Below are 26,493 nucleotides of genomic sequence, written 5' to 3' on the forward strand. Positions count from 1 at the left end.
TAAATTTGCGACAGAGAAAAATTTCTATGATTGGAAAAATATCCAGTATTTTAATCATATATTTTATACGTGTTAACTCTATATTATAAAATTCTATCCAATATTGGTAAGATTTGGTGAAAGTTTGGTGCCAAATAAAGGATGTCTACGATATTGAATATAGAATTTTAGAAAATAAAAATTAAAATATACAAAGTATAAAATTATACGTTTTATAGAAATAAATTTCTGACTCGAGTTCTTTCCCCGATACTTCGATCATCGTATATATACTCTATACACGTTAACTCTGTGTGTAAAGTCCTATCCTAAAAAATTAATCTCCGATCATCCTGTTATTTAGAAAATCAACTAATAAACTAAAAATGAATACACACAAATCCTTTTCGAATCTCCCTCAAGGAAACACAATTCGGTAGCTGAAAAAAACTTCTCCGCCGGAAGAGTCAGCCTTCTGGAAGTAGCATCTCTCCTCTTGACTTCTCATCGAAAAATAAACTTTCGATCCCGAACGATGGCTCGCAGGATTTCCATGAAGGATACGACTGTGTATGTGTGTACTTATATGCTCGTAAATACTGGAAAGCACGATTATTTTCTCAGTGAACGTCTCCAGACAACCGAGACGTGCCTGGACAGCAAAGCGACGCTTTGACGTCGTTCTCGTCATCCTTGTCGTTGTGGCTCGCAAGGGGACGATATTATTTTTCCAACGAGTACTACCGGAACGGCCATCCGTCAAAGGAATCGTGTACACGAGGATGAGGATTCCGCCGGTAGCCGAATAAAAACAAACTTCGTCGACCACTTTCCTCTGCGAGGCTATCTCGACTTGTCTCGAGGTCCTAAAACAACTTCATTCGTCCTTGCCTTTCACGACAAAAGTTATACACGCGCTCAACGCTGTCGATTTAACACACGACGTCTTAATGGCAATAGCTTCCCCCAAAGCTTCGATTCGAACCGAGAAGCTTGATGAGAAGAATGACGAGAAATGTTGAAATTTCGATTGTTCGCCAAGACTTTATTCTCTTTTTTTTTCTTTCTCGTTGTTCTAGAAATTTTCTCGAACGTTGTGTGGCATCGAAGCAGAGTGGCGCAGTGGAAGCGTGCTGGGCCCATAACCCAGAGGTCCGTGGATCGAAACCACGCTCTGCTAAGGTGGAATTTTTTATTATATTGATATTTGCGAATTTACGAATAATGTTTGTTCGCAATGTCGTTTTTTCTTTTTTTTTCTTTTTTTTTTTATTTGGAACAGGAATATTTTGTTTAGACGAGGTTCGATTGGAAATTTTTCGTTGCAAATGCCGAGAAATATTCAACATTTCTACTTTAACCGGTATTCATTATTCAGAAAAGATAATATGGGATGTTAATTTTATTTTGAGCCAACAGATAAATGATGAACGTTAATCTTATTTATTGTACGGTTCTAAAGGTCTGGTCACGTTTCGTTCGACAACTTGGGCGACAAGCTTTCGATCACGGCATCAGATTATGCGAGTTTAGATTTTCTGGAGAGTTTTTGTCGGACAATGGGAACGGATGTTCCCAGGCAGCGTCACGCGCTCGTCCCTCTGTCGTCCGTTACTCTTTCACCGTGAGGGGTCTTCGACTTCGACCATGTAAAGAAGGACTGCGCTGTGCGTGGAATAAGCCGAGTCGATTCGGGGAACAATTGTGACAAACTACTTTGTCCAGTAGTTGGAGGAATCCCCCTCCTAGCCCCCATTTTTGAAAAATTGCCGAAAAATAGATGGGTTTGCATCACTGCGAACCTCTGTCCTTCTGTTCGTTCACATAAACGATGAATATAATGAATAGAAGATTTGAAATTTTTGAATTTGTCGAGATTGCATTTAGTGAAAGAATAATAATAAAAAAAAAAAGTGAAAGAAAAGAAAGGAAATATTAAAGTAACTGAAAAAAATAGCGGAGAATGAATGACACTGCAGGATTATTGTGCCTCTCGAATGATCGACCGTTGCACCTAAGCCAAGATTATTTCCAACAAATTATCTCTGTTATTAATGATTCCAGTCCAGAGTTACACCTGTCTCGCGGAATCGTTTTCTGTAATCCGAAGGCAATCTCTGCCCAGGTGTGCTTTATTATTTTCCTGCTGGGAAATGATCGGAAATAGCCTTCTGAACCTTGATAGAAGTCATTGTTATCAAGAATCTTGGAGGGGGGGGAGGGGAGAAAAAGTTTTATCGCACGAAATGAACCAATCTGGCAATCTTTTTGAAACAGAAATCCTCTATACAAATCTATTTTTGAATTACATTTAAAATATAATAGTGTTGAAATTTTTTCCTTTCTATTTAAGATACGTGATTAATTTTTGAAAAATTTTAATTTCATCATATCTGTTGAACAAGTGATTCTCTTAATTTAGAAGTAAAAATTTTTATTTATATTTTCTTGAAAAGAACTCTTAGTAACGTCTCAAGATCCACCCTCATATATTATTGTCATCATAATTATCTTCAGGATCTATGACAACTCGAACGATCGAGAGATTATATTGATATAGTGGATTATGAATAGATCAATCGTCCTCTTTGAAGTGTAGTTAATACCAGCATGGATCGAGCTAGAGGATTTACAGAAATCACAAGGACTCAGCGGGCTGTCTCAGGTTAGGGAAGTGAATTGTACGAGGATATTTTCTTCAGAGATATTTCTTTTTTTTTTTGAATTGCATTCTAGCACAGTAACCATTTTTTTTCGTTACTTGAGATTTTAAGATATTTTAACGAATATATTTGTAATAAATTGATTCGAAAATTTCACAATAACCAAATTGATCATTATTATCAAATTTCAATTAGATATATCCTCATCTCGTGCAGATCGATAAATTTAATCCGCACAACAATTATTATCCTCAAATTTGTATCGATATCCATAAACGAAATATACAACAGGTCCAAAATTACATCATTAATTTTCCCTCTCAACTCTAACTCGATTCACCGCACCACCGTAATTTTCAAACATTTTCACCAAAAGCTAATCTGAAAATTCAAAAATTCGCGTACCATAAATTACCATTAAATCCACCCGTTTCAACCCGTTTTGCGTTTCCAACGCAATTCTCCGTTGCGAAGCAAGCCACCAAAACGTACAAGCTACTTTCCACCAAACTGCTAGAACAAGCCATTTCCATTACTTCATTACCCAAATGGGACAATTTATCAACCGAGCGACGATGACGCGAGCGCCTCCACGATTATCCCTCTTCGTGCCGCGCGACATTTGAATCGTTCCAGGCTATCTTCCTCTCCATCTCCCCTAATAAGAAACTCGAGGGGGGAAAAAAGCATTAATTCGCGATAACGCGAGGCCGGGCGAGGGCCTCATTGTGTTGTTGCGTTGGATTTAAACGGAACGTAGGAAGGTTGAGGGGAGAGTTTAAGGACCAAGGAATAGCGAAACGACGGCCGTGTGGGAGGATATTATCTCGAGCGTTGGTTGGTTCACCGTCAGGATCCTCGGGATCCACGTTGCTCAGCGTGACTCCGTATTATTTGGCACGCCACGAGCGTTCCGTGCCCCATGACGCGGCTCCAAGTCGTTAGCCACCATTCAAAATCACGTTAAGTCGCCATCAAGTAGCGACTATTTTGTCCTCCACACGGATTCCTCGGGACGTGCGCGCGCTTCTGAAACGTGCCCTCTCCTTCTCTTTCCTTTCTGCCTTCTATTTGCCTTTTCTTTCTCGTTTTCTTATATACCGAGCGTGTCCCGTATATGACGGAGGAATTATAATTTTGAACGATGAGGAACGACATCCGAGGACTAGCTCTCGTGGGACTCGCAGGAAAAGGCGTGACAGGCGAAAGAAGCGAACGAAACACTTTTGTCAGATTTCGCTCTGGTCTCTTTCTTTCCGCTTCGCGTTAATTGGGGAACTGGATTCGAGATTTGGAACTCAGTATTTTTGCGAGTAATGAGAGATCGATTAAATACGAAGGTGGTTATTTCGACCGCTGTTGAGGGAAAGTTTTTTTTTACACCTCGGTGAAAGAATGAATTCGTGTATTTTCACGGATACAATTCAAAGAAACGAAACACAATTAAACTTGTGTTTAATTATTCCATTAAAATTATAGGATAATCGTCCAAAGATATATAATCGGATTCATTTACTTGGTCCCTCTTTTTTTAATTATAAACTATTACACATTTTTACTTATAAACTATCAATTAACGTATCAATCAATGAGAAAAAATTTTACACTCGCCTCGGACGCAACGATCCACGATGAAATTGGCCCAATCTAACCTCGCCTCTCCACAATTTTCGTTTCGTTCCCCGACGATTCCGCAACGTAATACGGTTCCTCCGCTTTTGCCAGCCTCGCGGCTTGATTAACACTTTCGATAGCCGACCCCTCCTTTGTGTCGTTCGCGACACGGCGCAATCGTCGCCGGCGCGAACATCGGATTTTACGATCCGAGCCACGGGGGAGAGATACGTTCCTCGAAAAATTTAAGGCTTTATCTCGCGGCGGCGCGACCGGTCGTGGAATTCTTTTTCCCTTTTTTCTCTTTTCTTTCCTTCTTTTTTTTTTCGAAATAAAAAGCCTTCGACCGGTCGTAAAAAATGCCGAGGGCCCCCCTGCCCCCCGTCGTAAAAACCGAAACTCCGCACCGCGTTTTACACGGTCGCCCTCGTGTTATGATCTATTATTACGACAGAGGAGGATCCCGGCCCGTTTTCACGGGAAAAGGAGCCGCTTCGATACGCGCCACTTCCTGTCCTATCCGGATTTTTTTCGAGTGAACTCGACCCCGTTGATGACCCCCCCCCGTTCACGATGTCTCTGGTGAACGGAACGAAAGTGCTTTAAAAGGGATATTGGGCAATGTTTTATTTAGTGGCGGTAATAAGAATTTAGAATAATGGAGTAAGATGGCTTTGAACGATGGAGGATTGGGAAAGAAAATTCTTCTGAACTTTCATCATTTTTGGAATCATTTGTTGGATGAAAGTGTTACGAAAAATAAAGTACGACATACTGGTATCTTGTGGAAACAGGTTAAAAATAATGATAAGCCAAAAAAACGTTCGTCTTGAAGAATTCTTCGAAAGAATCGATAGGAAATAAAAGAAAAAATAAAAAGAAAGAAATCAATTTTCTTCGATCACGAAGCTCGAAGAAAAGAAGCAGGGACCAGTCTCTATATTTAGAAGATAACTACCATACGCTCACGTCATGGAATTTAGAAGAGTGAAGAACGTAAGAATAAAGGCAAGAATATATAATATGAGGGTGAAATAAGAAAAGAGGAAAGCGAAATAGGGCCGGGGTATCAATTTGAAAAGAATAACTCCATTATTGGAGTTTCCAATCAGCATAAAATGTGAAACAGTGTATGTGTGTGTATATGTATATTGGAATAAATCCAACACCCGTAGTACCTCGTTTTCGAAGAAAAGCCACTCCCCGTCCGCCGAGTTCCACAGAAAAAACATCTTGGGCCTGCCTTAATTCGAATTAGATTGGATCCAATTTATTCCCAATTAACGGAGAAAGACGGCCGCGTCCAGGCGGGATGGTAGTATCTATTTCACGAAAGTCGAAAGGGGAATCCCATCCACGGGAATTGGTCACGACAGCCCGCGTTATTTCGATTTGATCCACCCTGTCCCCGCGATAAGTATCCCATGGTCGGCCGGTCGTGGACCATTTCGAATCCGGGAGTGGCTCAATTCTCGTTTCTCCTCGAAATTGGATGCTGGGCAGGTGTCCGTGATTCCGTCGAGATGCAAAAGAGAAACGAAAAATATATATATATATGTAAAGAGGTGGGAACGGAGAGAAGGCGAAAAAGGAAAAGAGGAAGAAAAAGAGGACGGATAAAAATAAAAGGAACGGTATAGAAGAGAGTGGTCTAATCTTGAGAGCCAACTCTTCTGAGACTCCCTTTTTCGAATCGAAGGACATAATGATGTCCTTGTTGGATACTCTCGAACGTCTCTGGTGATCTTCGATGAACCCTAACCTAAGCTAAACCGGCACAACGCGATCCTCTGTCTCTATCTTCGAACTGGATGATCGGCTTCTCGAGCCGCGCGGCTCGGATCCGTACGTGGCTGAAAGGGCGCGTTGTTTCGCCCAACGAGTGTGCGGCCCGTCAACGTTCTCGACGCTCTTCATCAACGGATAATGACGAGTCTTGTACCTTGGGACGGTCGGCCGATGAATGGGCCGCTTGTGGCCACGATTCTCCGCAACCGTGAGATTTTCTTCGTTTATATTCGGACATTGGATGGTTTTGTACGAAATTCGAGGGACAGGAAATCACCATGATGGGCCGGAAACACTGACTGGATTTGACGGAATAAACTTTCTTTCTTTTTTTTCTTCTTCCTCTCCTTTTCGAAGATTCCCTCCTCTCGATTCTATGTTCCAACGTTCGAGATAACTTCGCCGTAATTTCCATCTCTTGAGAACCATTCGCCTCTACTCCGAGAAATTGGTGATAAAAATAACCTTCCGATAATTCACGCATGACGCTTGATATTTCAAGAATCCATTCCGCTGGTATCAATTTTTAAAATTCATCGCCGTTCACAAAAGATCCCCCGGGCGCAAAAATCCGCCAGCGAACTCAGTCGAGTCGCCTCGAGCCAGTCCAATTCGTGGTCACTTCAGATTAATCTGTCCCACGGAGCCGCGTCGTTTTTCATTTCCATTCGCCGTGCAAGCCCGCGTCCGTGCCACCTGTGCATCCTTAAATCCGGTTATACAAAAAGAAAAAAAGAAAAAAAAAAAAAAAAAGAAAGAAAGAAAGAAAAAAAGGCGCAACGCGGCCTAGGAAGCAACGAGGCGAGGAACGCGAAGTGAAAGGAAAAGGGGTGGAGGCAAGGGGTGGATTCACCTCACAATGACCGGTACTTTACTACGACGCGTAAAGCTAGGACCACCGTGCAGCTCCGCACGAACGACGATCGTTCCCGTGTTAGACGATGCGCCAACGAATTGAAAACGGGCCCGATGGGATTTAATTCATCTACAAATCCCATGATTCATGGGGCCGCCCATGAGAGAGGTCCGCTCGAGCGGAGGATGGCCTCCCCTCGACACGGCCACTGGACACGATCTCGAATCGAAGGATCGAGCCAGTCCCATTGTCCAACTGAGAAATACTCACGAGAAGGTGGCGAATCGGGAGAAATCGTGACGAATCGTTTGAATCGTGGGAATTTTCAATTCGCGATCCCCCTTTTGGAAAATTCTCTTCTTCTTTTCTCTTTCTTCCCGATTTTCATCTAAGAGGTCTTTGGTCTTTGAAACGTTTTCTTTTTTTATATAGGAACCGCTTTGTGGAAAATTAAATTGGACCCGTTCCATGGAGCCTCGAAAGGGTTTCGATTAATTTCAGGCAATTGAAAGGCTTAGAGTCGCGCTCCTTCGCCGATTCGGGCCTCCGTGGAACGTGTATTTAATTTATTTTGGGAGATTGAATCTATCGGCTCGTTTAATTATTTCAAGAGCTTCTCGATTATATCAGATTATATCGGTAAATTAAGTTTTGCTATTGATTAATCCTCTCGCGGTTTTTATATACCATCTTTCGACGAATATATGATATTATTTTATATTAACACGGGAGGGAAAAAAATTTCGAAAAATCCATAAGCAAAATTAATATATCGTATGACAAGTCAATATGTACTTGTGAAACGTTCAAACGGAAGGCAAATATTTTATGCCGATACCAAACATCACTCTCATCCTGTAACCTGTCGATCAATTTAAAATTTAAAAAATTGCCTCGAAAATCGGTAAACTGAAACGTCAATGTAAACACGATTAAATTTAAAAATCATTACGTCTTATAAATACACCCTTTCCAACGATACTCTTCGATCGATGAAACAGCTTCCATTCAACAATTCCCACGATCCCTCTCACTCCTTAATACCATATATATATATAATAACCAACTACGTTCCACAAATTATATCAATATCCGCAACGGAACTTTATCACCCGGAAATCGATACACCGTCACATAAATGGCTCGTAACCGTGACTTTGAAACTTCATCTTTCTTCGTTCAACGCTATGTCAACCGTACGTTAATCGAGTCCATTCAATTGACTACGAATTGGCTCGTTTCGGGAAGGATTAAAGGTTTTGGACGATTAACGAAACCCTTTTTCGCGTAATCGACGATCGTACGCGAAACAAATCTCGCTGGAAATCTCTTCGCCACTCTTTGCACAGAGATCGTTGTTTGATTAACTTTTAGGCAACTTCATCGATTATGCAAAAAAAGGGGCCTACCGGAATTGGCCGCTGTGGGGATGGAGAGTGGAACGAGCGTCAATTATTTCGGAATTAATTTAATGACGGTAACTCTGGCTTTCTCTCTGCTCGCATCAAGGATTATACGCTTGGGACCGTTCAATGTCGATTCGATAATGAAAAGGTGGGACGCATTTATCTCGCTACTCGTTTCTCGATTTATTAACGGGAGTGGAATTTCATTTTCGTAAATTTTCTTTATCTCGGTTTTAAATTGTTACGGTTGGATTGTTAAGTACGTGTAAATTTGCGAAAGAGATTTGTGATTGATTTAAGAGAATGATTTCGTTCATTTTATTTTGATTTCTAAAATCTATTCTAATATTGTATTCTATACTATGCTTTGTACATTTTAATTGTTATTACTCGTTGTTTACATTGCAATATTTAATTTAATTATTATTGCAACGATATCCGAGGAAACATTTTCAATTAGCATGGAAATATTTTTGCAAATTTATTATTAAAACATTTTTAATTATTAATAAACTGAATAATGAAAATTCGTCATAAAAAGATATATAGAAATATACAGAAACGCAAAAGAATATAAAAATATATGAGATGACAAAATTATTAGAATTTTCAACGTTTGCACAGAAACACAGTACCTGTTCCAATCGATCACGCGAATCATAATAAATCTTCATTCATTTCAATCCCTTTTCTTTCAATCCTTTCCAATTACCAAGATCCACACCTTCCTATTCCGACACCAAGAATCCAGAAGGGTGCACAGCAAGAAAGATCCATTAACTCACAATAACGTCGACAAAAAAAGAAGAGCAATCAATTGTTGATAATTAACAATCAAGCTTGTTGTTGCTTTCTACTTCCTCCGGCCTCCTTTCGAGCGTAAACAATCCTCAAACACTTGGCACGATCGCAAAAATGTAGAGCGGACGGTCCCGACGTTGGAAACGGTCGAAGAAGGAAGAATAAAGCGGAGCAAAGCGAGTGGAAATTGCTGGTCGGCTACGTTTCAGCCCCTTTTCGACGCAGATTTATCGAGGCGTCGCCAAATATGGCGGTCGCAGCTTGCCAGCGCCGTCGTCGTCCTACAAATGGAAGATTTCGCAGATTCCCCTCGCGCGCCGTTTAAGGTGCCCGACAACCAGACGATTACACGCCGGTTTAATTTCAATAACGAGGAGAATCACACCATACGCGGTGGTTTTAAGTGAATCTGTTGTTGTTCATCAACTGAAACAAGCCTTCGATTTCACGCGAAATCGTTTTTCGTCGATGTCGTATATGTATGTGTGTGTTTCGTCCCCCTCCATTTTGGATATTAATAATCGACCGATTTCTCTTCTTCGCGCCTTTTGTTCGGATATTGCGTTTGTATGGTCGAGTGAAAAGCAGTCTCTGAAACCAGTCACTGATTGAAGTTATAGTTTTCGAGTATTGGTTATTCAGAAAGAAAGAGGGTTGATTTTATTTTCGATTACATACACGTGTCTCGAACATTGGCAATTTACTTTCGAATTAATGACGAATATAGAATGGTTTAATTATCTGAAAAAAAAAAAAAATGAAAAGTCAATCTCATTTTATCCCAATTTCTATCGTATCCTATAGTAAGCTTCCTTATTATCATTTCATTGAAATTCTTAAATTATTAACATAAGATAAAATTATAAAATTATTCTAAGTAGTTTCTATCTACTTATCTAGATGAATCAAAAATATAATAAAGCGATAAAAATAATTTTTGCTTTTCCGAAAAGCAATCAAAAAAGTTCGTTTCTATTTATAGAGGGCCAACCATTGTCGGCCAACACAATTCTGCTCGATGCACGCAAATGGAAGGAATATTCCGGGGACAATCTTAATGGCCTTAAATCCGCCATTTTACGCGGTTTTTAATCGGGCCCGAGTTGAAATTTAATCGCTGGCATAACACAGCCGTATTTATCGGTTTCGTATGCATATGAGATGCCATTTTCGCATTCTCGCCTTATTATCTCTCTAAAAGTGACGGTATTTCTATCCGACCGGGGTTAATTATCAACCCGTTCCTCTGGATCGTAGCTCACCGCACGCCCTCGATTATATTTGATCAGGCGGCTACTTAAGATCGAAAAAAGAGGCAAATACATGAGGGAGTGGGACAAAAAGCAAGTTCGCAGCAGGCGGTCATTAGGCGCGAAATTCACGAGCCGTCCTCTCTTCTGCTTTCTACTTCCTAGAAATCTTCGAAACTTGGATCGAAAAGGTTGGACTCGCTGTTCGACCCATTTTATTTCGTAAAATTTTGCCACGATTATTCCTTCCCAGGATCAACTGTTGAGATATCTCAGCATTAGAAAATAAAATACTCGTCGAGTCCAGTTTTCCTTTCGATGCTATTTTAAATAATTTTCAGTTTCAGAATCGAAGAAATGTGATAATATACCCACAATATCGACGCGATCAACTAGTACCGCCGATACAGTCCTCGACGAAAATCCTCTCATCTTTGTCGTACAGATAGGGTTTCCAACGATTCGAGGAGATTCGCCAGATGTCTCCACTCTCGAGGCGCATCGAGTTATCGGGCCCCTGTGACGAGAGACGGTGTTATAATCTCGGATTTTACTGAAACGGCAGCTGGCTAATTTGCCGGCACGTGCAAACGATGCTCTGTGGAACGTGTAACTCGAACGGGCTGAGGAGAGAACGATAAAAGTGGAAAGGCAACAGGAGGTGTTAACAGGAGAAAGAGGGGGAGACCTTAATGGTGCTCTGCGTAACTCGGATTGCTTGGCCGGCTTCCCTTTATGGGGTAAACCGTTTTATTGTGGTCTCCTCTCGAAAGAGCATCGGACGGTGAGAATAGGTGCGAAAGGAGTCGTATCGTTTAAATGGCTTCCAAGCTGGAATTGAAGCAGACGATAGTCGGGTTGGTAGCCTCTGATGGCGACTATGAGCCGGTGTGTAAAAGTGTATGCTATACTATTAAAGGAAATTGGGAACTCTGGTTTGTCGTCGAAACAATTTAACTCGGATTGAATATTCCAACTAGATTACTAATGACACCCACTCTTGTAAATATACACCAATGGTACATTGAAAAATTTCCATCCAATCCCTCTCACACGCCCACCCCGCAAACTCGTTTATTCGCAAATCGGCCATTCTAAAAGTCAGACGATCCTCTGCTCGTTTCACCAACTTCCAAGAAACTTGGTCGTGGAGCAATCCCACCACAATCCCGATTGTGTCCTCGTGCGATTCAAAGCTGACTCCGGAACCCTTTCTCCGCGTTTCCGATCCATTAGTGGCCGTTCTTGCCGCCACTATTCTCATTCATAAACCCTCTCTTCCTCTCTCTCTCTCTCTCTCTCCCTCCCTTCCTCCCTTCCTTTCGCTCTGGAAAAAGTACAATGGATCCGACTGGTAACTCTTGGCTGTCCTCCGTAAGGTTATCTAGGCAAATCCTCGAGCCGGAATAACGGGGTCCAGGTTTCATTGAGCGAAACCACCGGGAGCAATTTCGTGGCGGCATTGACTGCTCCGTGGCGACACTTGGCCGGTTCAATTGGCAGGAAGCCCGTCGCCGCTTAACTCTCGTTCCTCAATGAGATTATCACAGGCCGACTGGGAAGGGGGGAGGGGGGGAGGAGGGGCATTCGGCCGCATTGTCGCCGTTTTAGAAACGTTTCGAGGGCTCGTCGTCGAATGGATGGGCCACGGTAGCGCGCCCTTTCTCGCCACGGATCGATCCGCTCTCCCCAAACGTCTCGAGTGGATGTCTCCTCCTCGATGGCAGGTGATACGAGCGTTACTCGTCGAATTAACGGGGGAGGCGAGATTTTAAATTTTTCTGCCACGTTTCGGTGAGTCGAGGATTGCTTTTAAGGAGCTTTTCTTCGGTGAATGGATATTAGGCGGGGATGGGGGAGTTTGGAGAGCTTGGGTTATTGGATTTGATGAAGTGTGCTTTAAGTTGGGAGAAGATTGTGTATGGATATCTGTGTATGAAACGAGATTACTACGGTATAAATTGGTAGATGTTGTGAGTGATATGTCAAATTTGTGAGAGGGGTGCATCAAAATATTAAATTTTTATGTATGTAATAAATTTAATTTGTTACTATGATGTTAATGTTAAGGAAATCATAAAAAAGGGAATGTATGTATGATCGTTTTTTTTTTTATTATGTTCATTGTAGAAAGTTTATTTTGTTTTCAATTAAAGAAAGAATTTCCTACGTGAGAAATATAAGAGAAGAATCTATTAACTATAATTTAATTTAGAATTATGAAAGATACCTGGGAGAATAACACGGTCGAAAGTAGAGAAAGCTATTAACTTTAATTCAAGTTTAACCATGAAAAAGATCCATATATTTTTATCAAGAAACAAAAAAAAAAAAAAAAAAAAGAAACTATTAACTTCCTCCAACTTCCTGACAATTATAAACTTCCAAGTACCTTAACGAGTCCTCCTTATTCATCCCCATTCCCCAAGAGGACGAACTTAAACTATAAAAATTCCAAAGAGATTACCAAATCTTTCAATATCTATTAACTTCAACGAATATATTACGAATATTAAATTTATTCAAATTTAAATTTTGTATAAACAGAATTACATTGAAATATTATTGAAATAAGAATCTATATTATATCTATATCATATTACTTGTATTCGATATTTTATACTCCTTCTCATTGTCATCTTTATACAATTAAATTAAACTTTCCACGATCTATCAATAAACGACCAGAAGCGAGAAGAGCGAACCAATTTGCAATTGGATTTCGAAAATCGTTCACGTAACAGATTACAATCTAAGTAAGGCAGCCTAGGAAGGCATTTGGCGCTTCCTGTTTCTCGGTTGACTTTCGTTTGCTCATCGTTAGCGCTACTTTTCGAGATTACCGTTCCAAGTTTACATAGGAGACACGGTGGAGGGCTCTAATGGAGGACAAAGTCGAAGCAGCACCAGCCATTTATCGCCAGCCTTTCTTGTCTTTAGCGCGTTTAACACCCGGATCAACTGACCGCATAATCATCGTCGTATGAACTGGAATAATGACCGAGGCGCGTACCTCGCTAAACGAATTAGTGTGTGTGTGTGTGTGTGTGTGTGTGCTTGTGTGTTCTTTTCTTCCTCTTCTTCTTCTTTTTTTTTTCCTTTCCTTTCTGTTCCTCGTTTCCTCGTTCCTCTCGTTAGGCGCAGGCGTACCAATGGCATGGTGTTTAAGCACGTTGCCACACGTTTATCGATTTCGAGCTAGTTTTGTGGCCCCCGTGTTTGTTGGACGTATTGTCACCGTGTACGCTACCTTTGCCCTTTGAATCGAGGCGTTTCTATCTATATCTTCTTTGGGTTTATGGATTATGGAAAATTTGTTCGACAATATTAGTAAACACGAATTTGTAAATATATATTTTATCTTTCCTTTCGAAACAAATGGGAAATTTTGTTCGAAAATAGAGAAAGATTTTGATGTATATAAGCATGGAAGTTTTTTAGTTTTTAATTTTAGATTATATAGGGAATTTGAAAAGTGGATTTTTCTGAGAACGGGAAAAGTAGAATTAATGGAGAAAAGACTTTGAAGAAGGAAGAAAAAGAAAGAAGATTCTAAGATTTTAAGAAGAAAAAACAGACTTTGGAAAGGAAAGCAAAGAAAGTATTAGAAGAGAAGAAGAAATCTTTGAGAATAAATTATGAAGAGTTTATCGAAAGAAAGGAAGAAAGATAAGAATCTTAACAATGTCCCATTCTATTAAGATATCGTCATGATCTTTGTCTATGCAATGACGATACGTTTCTTTTAGTCTTTAAATACAATTGCTTATATCTATATATATGTAAAATTTATCAAAGTAAATTGTAGAAAATTTATTGAAAGAAAGATCTAGAAGGATCTAGATTCGTTTAATTAAATCGAAGATACGTAAAAATGTGACGAAATTGAAGACATAAAAAAATATTAGCATGCATTTCGATAATCGAGAAACATATTTTAAATACAGTCGAAGTGCTGTATAATACGGGCATAAGATAGTGAAAGCTGCATAAGTCTTTTGCAATTTTATCGTTCGTGATACGTATAATACGTGGCAATAAGAAGCCACGATGTTCAATATCCTGCTTCATTAGCATGGGAAGAGAAATGATGATGTTAATAAGTATGAAACTGGGCCAACGTTTGTGTGATGTAACTATACTTTGATTCGTTGTGAACGTTCTCTCTTACAAGCGATTCAATTTGAAGATGCAAACGATCCTTCGATATATAAGTTTCTTAATTAAATTTTTATCTCCTTAAATACTTTCTTTCTTTCTTTTTCAGACATACCCTTCATTTGAAATGGGATTTGCAAAGGAAAAAAAAAAAAAAAAAAAAAAAAAATCATGAAACCTTCAGAACATTCCAAAACAAAATTTCCTCACATTTCCTCTTCTCGCCCTTTCTCCTATATATACGCCCTTTCAAAAAAGATAGAGAGAAAGAAACAAAGAAACATTCACACTCAATCCCCTTCAATTTTCGAAAAAAAAAATCTCCAAAATAACATCCTTCGAAAACGTCGCTGATTCGTTCCTTAAATATAAAAAAAAAAAAAAAAAATCTCTTCCATAAACCTCTTCCTCTCACGTACGTATCTCAACGCACGTCCCAATTACGAGTTACCAATCATCGCGTGCCCCATCCTCTTCGATCCCTCCCCCCCCCCTCCCTCCCGATCTTCGAGCTCCCCCTATCTCACTTTTATTGCGTTATTATCGCGCTTACACATCGGTCGAGTGCATAACACATAAAACGGCTTTCGACCAACCTTCCGTGGCAACCGCACACCTCTCTTATCATAACGAATGTGCGTGTCGGCCGTGGGATTAATCGATTTAACACGATTCCCCGAACCCCCGGATGGACGGATGCCGTTTAACGAGAGCCGCCGCCTCGCCTCACGACAGATAACATCTTGGACACGGTTCCGTTGCCGCCACGCCGAATTATAATTGGCCCGTAATTAATGACACTGCTCGATTATTGACAGGCGGAGGGAGGGGAGGGGTGGAAGGGGATACGCGCGAATTACGCGCGCGTTCCACGACCGCGCCCCTTTTTTTCAGGCTCCGCTTATTTTCAGACTTAATTACCTGCGATGTTACGGCATAATCAGCGATCGGCCACTCGGCGGCTACCACTCTGGACGCTATCGATCCACCAGATATCGAAATATACTCCGCGATGAAATATACGTGAGCATTCGTTCAGGGAGCTGGCACACGCCAACTTTCGAATTCTTAACGGAGACTTGGATCTCTGAAGGATCTCTGAGTGAAGAAGCGTCTTGCGAAATAGAGAGTGAGAGAAAGCAATGATAGATAGGTTTTATTATATTTCTCTTTTATTTGTTTATTTATTTTTCTTCTTTTTTTCCTTTTTTTTACTCACATTTCGGTTGTTGGCTTTTTATATATGTGTATATATGTATATATTGATATTTGTGAGAGATCTTTGGACGGTAGAGACTAAAATAAACACAAAAGTTGGTGTACGAAAATTTCGATCGAGGCTTGTTTATTTAGTTATAAGGAATAATTGAGGTTTCGGTTAGATGAAGCGGGACGGAGATAGAGAGAGAGAGACGGCTTTATATTCGTTTCATTGCCGCGCCAAGGCGTGGCGCGCGTGTCACTTTTGTCTCCGTCCTCTTTTATTTAACGCAAACTTCATTTACAACTTAATAAATAAGTTTCGATCGATCGAGTGAGATTATTCAGAAAATAATCTAAGAGAGAATTTGTCGTTTATATAAAATCAATTTAATTGTTTGATTTGGATTTTTCTTTTCTGATTTTTTTTTTTTTTTTTTTAGGTAGATTCTCGTCATGGACGTTTGGATTTGGAAGAGATTTTAACTTCAAGAGAAATAGATTGAATATGAAGATTATTTGGAATCTTTTATAACTAATTAAATCAAAAAGAAATAATTGAAATATTTAAAAAATTGGGAAATTAAATGAAGAAATACGAGTAAATAAGATAATTTGGGAAATAATAATGTACACGTTACAAGTATTGTTCGTATCATAATACTTATTATTCACTAATGATACTTGTTCATGGCTTGTCATTCATAAAAATGCACGAATGTGTGTGTGTGTGTGTATGTGTGTCTGTATGTATAATATGTGTCGTGTATAAGTTTGATTCGCAATATGTGTATGGGTGTGTGTACATGTGACAAAATTCGATCGATCGATCGATACAAATGGTTCGAATGTGTGTACTTGGTTGATTTGAAACGTTCGTAAGTAAAAGTTAATTACGAAGAGACGAGGACGGGTGTATTGATACGACCGTGTATACGTTATAATATATTTTTATCGTTTTGGTATGAAACCGAGGAGGAGAAATACGTGAAATCAACGTGAATGTATTATATACAACGTTACACACACAATGCTTTCCGATAATAACAGTTAAAAAACCTATTTTTTTAAATCGATATTAATAGTTTAACAAACACAGCCTCGCGGTTCGTGAAAACTTAATCGATTATATAACGGAAGATCGTTTTGATCGAGTTCCAAAAACGTGTTCCATTTTCTTGACTCGTTTCCTTCTCTTTCTTTTTTTTCTTTTCTTCTTCTTCTTCTTCTTCTTCTTCTTTTTCTTATTTATTTATTTCTTATTTTAATCGTTATTTTCATCTTTGTTTCAAATGCGTTTTCCACGATATACTTAAAATACGTTTAACATATCCTTCTACTAATACGAATTTCTCGAAGAGTTTAAAATACTTTTTGCGATGCGAGCTGTTCAACTACTTCGAAAATAAACGTCTCGCGCTGCCGATTATCTATATCCAGCGACTGCTTTATATCTAAAATATATTTTCACCCCTCGCAGCTGAAATCCGTCGTCTCGTTTTGATTATTTCCTCTCTCTTTTTCATTCTTCGAACGTGTTTTGATTGAGCTCGCCAAAAGAAGAATTATCACAGATCAATGAAAGTAATGAAATTTTTCGTTAACAATCTCTCTCCTCAAAAATTCAAAATTCATTTCATATTACGGGCCGAAGGAAGAATGCCTGACGAATTAAAAATTCAAAGTTGATCAGTCTTTTTAAATATCGCCGACATTAAAAAAAACCCAAACTTTCAATCCACTTCTTTTCAACGAAGTTTTCAAAGCTGCTCGGGGGGAATTCTTTTCGCTACATGCTGCGCTACTTTTCACGTCAAATATACAAAAAGACATCATCAGTAATCGTCCATTTAACCATCAACGATCACATCAGACAAAAAAAAAAAAAGAAAAACAAAGAAATCAAAAATGAAACAATACTTAAACAACATTGCTTATAAAAAAAGAAAGAAAGAAAACACTTTCTATCAGCTCACATCGCGGCGAATAAGTGTCGAATAATGATCGAACCCGATCCGTAGAGTCGGGTCACACACCGAGACTTGGCAAATGGAAAAAGATTGATTCATTGAAAAAAGCGCGATACACGTCTTACAATGCGCATCGACGAGGGACAACGATTATAATCCTATCGTATATGATGTATACTCGCCTAAAAATCGATTGATATCGTTATTAATGACCTCAGTAAATTTCCCGCCAAATATTATCACAACACAATAATGAAAACCGTACGCGTCTCACTTGATCTCGTACGCGTCCAGGTTACCCTTGCGCCTCCTGTAGACGGCCGGCTCCTGCTTCTCGTTCGTACGATTCGCGTGGACGATCGAGCGTTTCACGTTCGCCCGATACTCGTCCTCGTAAGCGTGGAGATATAAGTTCTTTAAAAAAATTTGATTATCGAGCTCGGACGGTGGCAGGAATCGTTTCGAGCGGCTCTGCTGTTGGGCCTCCAACTCCTTGAACGTGAACAATCTGCTCCTCTCGTCGTCGTAGGCACTGGACCTCTTCGAGATCCTCTTCCTCCCGCTCCTCCTCGGCGACGAGCCGACAAGGTCGTCGGTGTTCCCCTTGTTGGCCACCTGCACGTCGTTCAGGGACAACAGCCTCCTCTTCTGACGGGGAGGACCACTGTCCTCCGATGCGTTTCGTATTCGCTTGCTGCGGTGCTTTGGCATTCCTTCTTTGGCAGGGATCTCGTTGTCCAGCACCGAGGACTCGTTGCGAGGCATCGCGGAAGATCGATTATTCCGCGACTCGATCTCCTTCCCCACCGTCACCGGCGTCGCGGTCGTGCTGCTGCTCGTCCACGCGCTGCTAGGTGGCGCCACTGTGCCACCGCTGCTGCTGTTACCGCCAGGAATGGCGGTGGAGGTTGCGCCCGTGGACGTGGAAGACACGGTTGTCGATACTTCCGTCGCATCTTCCGTCGTGTCGTTCAATTTGGCTTCTATGATATGTTTGAAGAAGGCGTACATCTCGCCCACTGTGAACGTTGTTCCGTTACGTACCGTGAACTTGTCGATCTTCATGTTTCTCATCAACTCCTCGGTGGCGTTTCGATTCTCTAGCATGGACAACTTCTCGGTCACGTAACTGTTCACGAACTCGTAGAATCCTTTGTAATAATTCTTACGGTGTTTCTTCTTGTCTTTCGATTTCTTCCCCTTCTCCCCGTGAGACTGGCCCTTCTTCTTCGAATCTTTCCGATTCTGCTTCTCGTTCCAACGCATCGACTTGTTGTAGAACCGCATTATTCTCTCGAACTCCCTCTTCAGTTTGATGAATTCCCTTTGATTTCGTATTTCGAAGTCCGAACGACCTCTGCCGGAATTGTTTCGCCTAGATTCGGACAGATCCACGTGGAAGAAGTTCTTGCTCATGGCGTTCAGGAGATCGTGCATGCTCCCGTTCGTGGAATTGTTGGATTGCCTCGCGTCGATTCGTTGCAGTTTACGGTAAACGATCTTCAGGAAGTCGATCATCTTCTCCTCGCGGAGACGCGACCTGTTCCCATGGCCCGAATGCTTCTTCCACGACGGGGCTTCCGTGGTGTTGTCGTGACGGCTCGAGTTCGAATTCTTCGATTCGAGTTTGTGCTTCGAGTTGTGCTCCTTGCCCTTGTTCATCTCCAGATGCAGCAACTTCTTCCCGATCTTGCGGAAGAACTCGATAAATTTTCTGGAAAAAGATTTAATTCCATTTGCACAGATTTAACGATTTTATCATTGAACTTTTTTGAAATCTCTATTTTCTTAATTACAATAATCACGTGTAAAGTAATTTCATAAATTCTATTTCTCCTTTCCTATATTTCAAATATGAACAAATTCTATCATATATTATTATTCGTTCGATTATTAACACCATTGAATTCTGTTTCATTTTTTTTCAAATTCCCACAAACTCGTCTAACGAAATCCACGAATCAAATATATTTCCTGTAACTCACCTGTAATTCATGGTGAGATCCTCCTCGTTCACAGACCTCCTACGCCTGCTCCATCTGAGCCTGGGATGTTGTCCAGGGATGCACTTGGGCAACTCTTTGGGATGCCAGCTGCCCCCGATGCAAGTTGCCCCAGTGGGCCCGTCGTCCAACACGTAACCTTTGTCGCAGTCGTACATAATTTGCTTGTTGTTCACAACCTTCCTCACGTAGGGCCTGTAATCGTAGACACCCATGTTGCCCATCAAGAACACCTTCCCGTTCTCGATGAAACCGGGAAAAGGGCAGTACACTTGGTTGCAATGGGGAATGTCTCCGATCCAGTTGCCGTATTGGCACTCGACCGAAAACGAGGCGTTCAACGGCCCACCACCGACTATCTCGAACCCGTCCTTGCATTTAAACACAGCCTTCATCCCGTGATCGGTCTTGGGCGCTATCACCATCCCGTTTTTCGGCGATCTAGGCAGCTGCTTGCACCTGGCCGGCGAGCAACTCGGAACAATGGACCACGTGCCATTATTGCAAACCACCGGCGTGCTGTTCGCCGCGAATTCGTAATTCTCCTCGCACGAGACCAGCAATCTCTCGCCATGCTCGACCACGGTCACGTTGTTGATGTGGTCCCTGTCGTGGCTCGCCACCGTGATGTTGCCGTTCTCTATCTGCGGGACCACGCACGGGGCGAGACACTGAGGCACCGGGTAACGCCATTTTCCGTCGATCTGACAGACAGACGAGGTATTTCCCTCGAGTTTCATGTGATCGTTGCACCGGAAAATTATGCTCGCACCAAGGCCGGTACCTGTTGGAATGCGCGTGTCAAGAGGTCAGTGGAGAATTTTTGAACGTCTTTTTTTTTTTTGAAATTCGTGAGTGCTTTGTTCTTTTTTTTTTTCTTTGATGGTTTAATAATTTATAAAAATGAGAATAATAGAAGAATAATAATTTGTATGATATTCTGTGTTTGAAACAGGGGAAGTGTAATTAACACGAATAAATTTATAATTCGTTTCTCTCGAACGAAGAATATATGAAAGCGGAATGGAATATAAAAATATTTTTAATCTAAAAGTTTGTAATATCGAATCTCGATATTAAATTAAAAAAATTCCTCGATAAATTCTTGTTCCATTTCTGCGGTAAAAAAAATATTTTTTCGATTTTCTTTATTCTCGTAACAGTTATGCTCGTGATTATTGATAAAGAATTTCCTTCGTTGTCCCATCATGCGACTCACCCGCCTCGATATTCTCGATCCAACCGTTGTACAGGACACCAGGTGAACCACAATTAATCTCCTGGCAGGTAGGTGTCTTTCCGGTCCATTTTCTATCTGCCCCGCAACGTCTGGTCGTTGCGCCGATCACCGTGTATCCGTACTTGCACTCGTACGACACGATCGAATTGTATGCATACGAGGTGTACACCGCGTTCCCGTTCACTGGATTCTCCGGTTTCGGGCATTGCACCGTTGTAACCTGAACAGGAAACATTTCTTGGCTCGAAGAGAAACGAGTGCACGAGAACGTGGAAGGGAGGAAAAGGAGGAGAGTTTTTTAAAAAAGTGGGATACTTTTTTAAAATTGGAACAAAATGGGTCATTTCTATATATATATATTATATAGAGGGATGATAGCAAAATGTTCTCGGTCCATTAGTTTGGAATACCTGGACTAATAATATGTATTGGGATATAATTATATTGTATTCTTATTTCTATACTATCAGAGATATGGATTGTCGAAAAAGAAAAGGAAAAGAAATACTTGCTTGGACGCATTGAGGAGATTCTTTGGGGGTCCATGTGCCATCCTCCAAACACAATTTTTCCGCTTTGCCAACCAATTCGTAGCCGTCCGCGCAGTGATACGACACCCGGCAGTCGTACGTGTAACATTCACCTTTTAACAAAAAGCAACGTGATCTCGCGTGACAATATTTACAAGTGTTAAGTGTGCCAGGTATATTGAATAACGACAATGCGAAACTTTTATTGAATTAAGAAAAGAAAGTCTTTATCTTTTTCTAGAAGAAGGGATCAATTTCTTAAATACGGATATAATGCACGTTCTTCTTTAATTCAACGACACAGAACATTAAAATATTATTGATTCCTCGAGAAACGAATTTTATAAAAATAAAGATTTATAAAACAACAGCAAGCATAACAGTGAATCAAAGATCCAAGAATTATTCGTACAAAAAATTTCATCCCAGTATCAATTCTTTATCAATCTTAATATTCAATGTCACCAGACAAAGATCCGGATATCTCTTCCCTCCAATCAGACAAACTATCCATGCGTGTCCTGAAATAAAGAAAAAAAAGAAAAAAAAGGAAGAAAATATACGTACCGGCGTGCCATCCGTTGGCGATATCCGCGGGAGGTCCACAGACTTTCGGCTCGCATGTGATATCAGGCCCGAACCAGCTAGCAACGCTGTCCATCATCAAACACTTGGCCTTCCTGATCCCGGTAGTCGTATACCTGTGATCGCAGGAATATTGAACGTCGCTGCCCAGATCAAAGGTGGTCTGCTCGGCGGGCGCGTTGTGTCGCGCGTTTTTCACTTTGGGCGGTTGAGAGCAAAACGAGCTCGCGTCCTTCTTGCAGGAAGGCGTCGTTCCCGTCCATTTACCGTCGCCCCTGCACGTTCTCTCGGTCAGGCCGACGGTGTAGTAATCAGGATCGCAGGTGTAATGCGCCCGATCGCCGAACAACTTCCCCGTCATCGTCATTACACCGTGCTGGATGTCGCTCAGCACCGGACACTCTCTCTCGGGCTTGATGCAAGACATCCCGCAAATCCCGTCGCATCTGCATTTCTTCTTCTTGCTCTTGCAATCCTCGTCCGTTGAACACTTTCGAAGACACTTCTGACCCAACAGATCCGCCTGGCCCTCGTCCCTGGGGCAAACAGCCGACGGCGAGTTCCTCGGGTTCTTGTATATGCGACCGTCGTCGTCCACCTCGGGCTTCGACTGATAACTCTGCTCGTCCGTTTCGTCGTCCTCGTCGTCCTCGTCGTCCCAGTCATCGTCGTCGTCGTCGTCGTCGTCGTCGGCTGCCTGTTGACCGAGCCTCGCCTCGGAGGCGAGGAAAAATACGCACAGAAGAAGTAGGTGCAACAGAAGGATCCCGCCCGGTCTCATTGTTCTCATCCAACGTCTCTCTCCTAGCTAGCTTCCTAGCTAGCCTCTTGCCACTGCTGCTGCCGCCGCCGCTGCTCCCGATCCACCGAAACGAACTCGACTCACGCGCGAACAGAGGTGGCGTCTCGCCTCGCCTCGCCTCGCCTCGCCTCGCCTCGCCTCGACTCGACGAGGAACAACGGATGGAAGAAGCGTTGAGGGAGGGGTTTATTACGATTTATATTATAAACGTCGGCGTCACAAATTGAGAAAACGTGTTTCACTCGGGACGATAATCGGCGGACGCGGTGTGGCCCATTGAACGGTGTGGATGCTCTCCGTTCCGGATGCTCCGCTTAAAGTAACAACGGTGGCCGTCTCATCCCGAGCGCACGAGGACGACGTCGTTTCTCTTCTCGCGACCGTGACTATTAATCGAGTCTGCCTCTTCGGCGTCCAGGAGGATTAGGACGGTGTGCACTCTCTCTCTATCTTTCTCTCTCTCTCTCTCTCCGCCTCTCCGTCCCTCCAACTCCGTGGCAATTTTTTTCTTTATTGTGCGGACTGCGGCCCCGTGCTGCCGGGAATTCGCGGATACTCGCGCATCTCTGCACGCGCATTCAGCCTGTTCAATACATCTCCTCACTCGTCCAGCTTCCAGCAGATGGCGAGGGACAGGGGAGAAACGCGGAATCGGAGTTGCGCAGAAACGCTGCCATCCCCTCCCTTCTCACCTGCACCCCCATCGTCCTGCTCTCCCCCTCTTCTCACCCCCTACTCGCTTCCCTACCACCCCTCGCGCTCCGCAAGGGGGGTGGATTCGGATACATTCCGGTTTTATACACGGTAACAATCGGAAACACGATTCATTCGCGCCGCGAAGCTCGCGTCTCGAAGCAGTATCGAACGCTCTCGCCTTCCCCTCTGATCGAGGCAAATCTTCTTTTCCACCTGTCGTCTCGCGCGCGAGGGGGGGAGGGGGATGAGATGAGCGGTAAGGGTCGATTGTTGATTCCTCTTGGCGAGAAAAATGACTCTCTTTCAGGATTTAATTGCGATGATGAAATTGTAGAAATGAAAGGCGAGGGGGGGAACAATGGAGTTACAACAGAGGTACTTGATACGGATTCTTGAGGTACATTACATCCTTTCCATGCAGGCTCGATAATTCTATCGTTCTCGTGAATTTTAATAAGCGTATAATTGATCCAAATTAATGATGTCGTGTAATTATAAGAATGACTAAAATCGATCATCCCCTTCATTCATTCAGATTTTTCTCCTTTCCTCGATGGAGGCAATTATTTCTAATTGAAGACCTATCCTTTTTTTCAACTACTCTGTGAACATCGATTCGAAAGATGTAAGCTGAAATATTTTCCTCGCTTGTTCGCTATTTCATTTCGAGAAATATTTATCAAGAATCGTGGCCCTGCGCCATGGAAAAATCCAGTTTCTCCCTCTCTCTTTCTCTCTCTAGTGGGATATATTACAACAGGCTTTGTACAAAATTCCATTCGAGAATAGGATGAAAAATGAAAGAGTCGAGAGGAAATATCGTCACTCTTGTACAAAACGTAGTTGTTTCGTGTAAACAAACTTATACTCTCCCCGAGATATCTGTCCGCGATAACGGTTCCGTCGCGACGGGATCATCTCGATCCCGGCCATGTTTCAACGCAGAGCCACCCAGAAGCAGCCGAGAGCGGCAATTCGAGAGCGCAGCACCGCTTGGCTATCTCGAAGAATCCACATTCGTATCTCAATTACATACATTTTCGCGTCGCTCTCTCGAGAAAACGTTACCCTTTCGCAAACAGGGAGGAGAAGCGCGTGCTCTCCACCACGAAAACCGCCACGCTGCCGGGTTAACGCGTCGAGTCACGAACCACGTAACAGCACCTGCAGCCACTTTCCAGCCCCCGTTTAACACGTCGCCTCGCCCGCAACACAAATTGTATCTGGAAAAGAATTGTTGCCTAATCGAATCGTGTTTTCTTCGAATCGAATTTTAATTCGACTAAAATCGACGAGGATATCGAAAGAGATCTTTGGATGTTAGAGAAATCTAATTACTTGTCGAGAAGATTTTGTCGAGAGATTCGAGAGGAATCGTCGCTTTTGAGAAAGAAAGATCGGGAAATAAGTGAGGAAAAGTAAAGCTCGACGAGATTTTAGATGAGATTTATTCTTAACGTGTATTAAGGAATAATAACAGGAGGGTATTTGCATAATTAATTTGCACTCTATCTTATCATGATTAAGTTCGAATCTATTAGCCTGTGCGAGACTTAAAGAAACGGAGGCGTGGATGATGATGGAAAGGGATAGATTTTCAGGCTGACGAAACTCGAACGATTCTTAGTCATGGAGCGTTCGAGATAATTCCAAGGTTGGAATGGTCGTCGTTGGAGAGCAAATCCGTATCCACCATTGTCTTCGTAACGATCGTAATCAATCGGTACGGTTCGATGCCTCGTACACACGGTAGGTGATCCTCGGCTCAATCTCGGCTATCGGCTTCATCGTTCTCGCCGCGTGTCTCCCGGATGTCTTCATTTGTCTTATTCAAATGAGACGGCCGGGCTACCTCAACCTCCCCTCGAATCCTTGGGATAGGTGAAGAAGAAGAAAATGGTTTTATCGAGGAATAATCGTCGCGATTCTCTACCCTCGTTTCGTGGACAGGTTTCACGCAGGGGTGAAATTTAATTGGAGCGTAATTGACTCGAAAGAGGCGGTTACAGAGTTTTATAACGTGTGCGCATTTTAAACGCGTTTTGGAAAAGTTTTCATCAAAGCTTTCGACGAGGAGGCCGAAAGGTGAAATGAAAATGAAATATAAATTTGTGAAATTTTATACCGAAGCACAAGATATTGTTGCGTAGGGGTGGTTTTCAAGATAAAAAGAACAAAAAGACATCGTTCTAGCAATTGCACGTAAATATTTAAAAGGCAATTTCACGCAAGAATTACATGCAAACTACGTCGGAAAGTGAAGAGACACGGTTTTGAACCATAGTTTAACACTTTAAGCCCTGAATTACGTTGGCTTTACTTTGCGCCTGTTATGAAGCTAAATACGATATTTCCAAGTGCCAGTATCGCATTGTAATATCCTAAGAGTTCTTCAAAGAGGAACTTGCTCGTATTTTTAATTTTTTCTTTTTTTTTTAATTTATCGAAACGCGATAATTTTTATAAATAATTTCGAATCCACCATCCTGAGTAGCGAATTACAATCCAACTTTCGAAGAAGAGAAATTTCTCGAATATCCGATCGAATATCCCTTTCTTTATCCTCGAAAGAGGCGAGCCCATTGAAATTCAGTATTCAACGAGTTCGTAGAACTAATTTTCAAGAGTGATCGCGTTCGCAATATCGTGGGATACAAACGACGCAACTTTTCCTCTCCTCCCGGTGACAAGGTGAATGGCGAGGGTTATTCATTGTCGAGAGTGTATCTTCGTTTGGACGCGACTGTCAGGTGAGATTGACAGAGTGGCAGTAACTCGGTAGCTGAAAATGGGAGTGGCTGAAAGACGAGAGGACAGCTCGCTCAGCGACATCCCTGTGGCGCCTCTTCGCGGATCCTCCGACTAAGGAGTAAGGACGCGAGGAGACAGAGGTTCTCAACCCGTTTTGCTCGAGTTAAAAAAATTATATCGAATTTCAAAAAATGTTGTATC

The 26,493-nt window shown here is 41.9% G+C and overlaps 1 protein-coding gene and 1 non-coding gene across 2 annotated transcripts; one reads left to right on the forward strand and one right to left on the reverse strand.

The window, feature by feature from the left end:
- Positions 1-1,087: 1,087 nt before the first annotated feature.
- Trnam-cau lies at positions 1,088-1,159 on the forward strand. The gene has a single exon. It is a non-coding gene; the product is annotated as a tRNA-Met (tRNA).
- A 15,200-nt stretch (positions 1,160-16,359) lies between these two features.
- LOC122712152 lies at positions 16,360-23,478 on the reverse strand. Its single transcript, XM_043931555.1, has 5 exons — positions 22,026-23,478; positions 21,441-21,571; positions 20,908-21,148; positions 19,671-20,472; positions 16,360-19,399 (listed from the first exon to the last, which is right to left on the reverse strand). Exons 1-5 carry the CDS (start codon positions 22,831-22,833, stop codon positions 17,956-17,958), a joined length of 3,426 nt encoding a protein of 1,141 aa, XP_043787490.1. The 5' UTR covers positions 22,834-23,478; the 3' UTR covers positions 16,360-17,955.
- Positions 23,479-26,493: the final 3,015 nt, after the last annotated feature.

The sequence above is a fragment of the Apis laboriosa genome, unplaced genomic scaffold (assembly GCF_014066325.1).
Source record: "Apis laboriosa isolate Shangri-la unplaced genomic scaffold, ASM1406632v1 scaffold19_cov150, whole genome shotgun sequence".
In the NCBI taxonomy this organism is placed as follows: Eukaryota; Metazoa; Arthropoda; class Insecta; order Hymenoptera; family Apidae; genus Apis; species Apis laboriosa.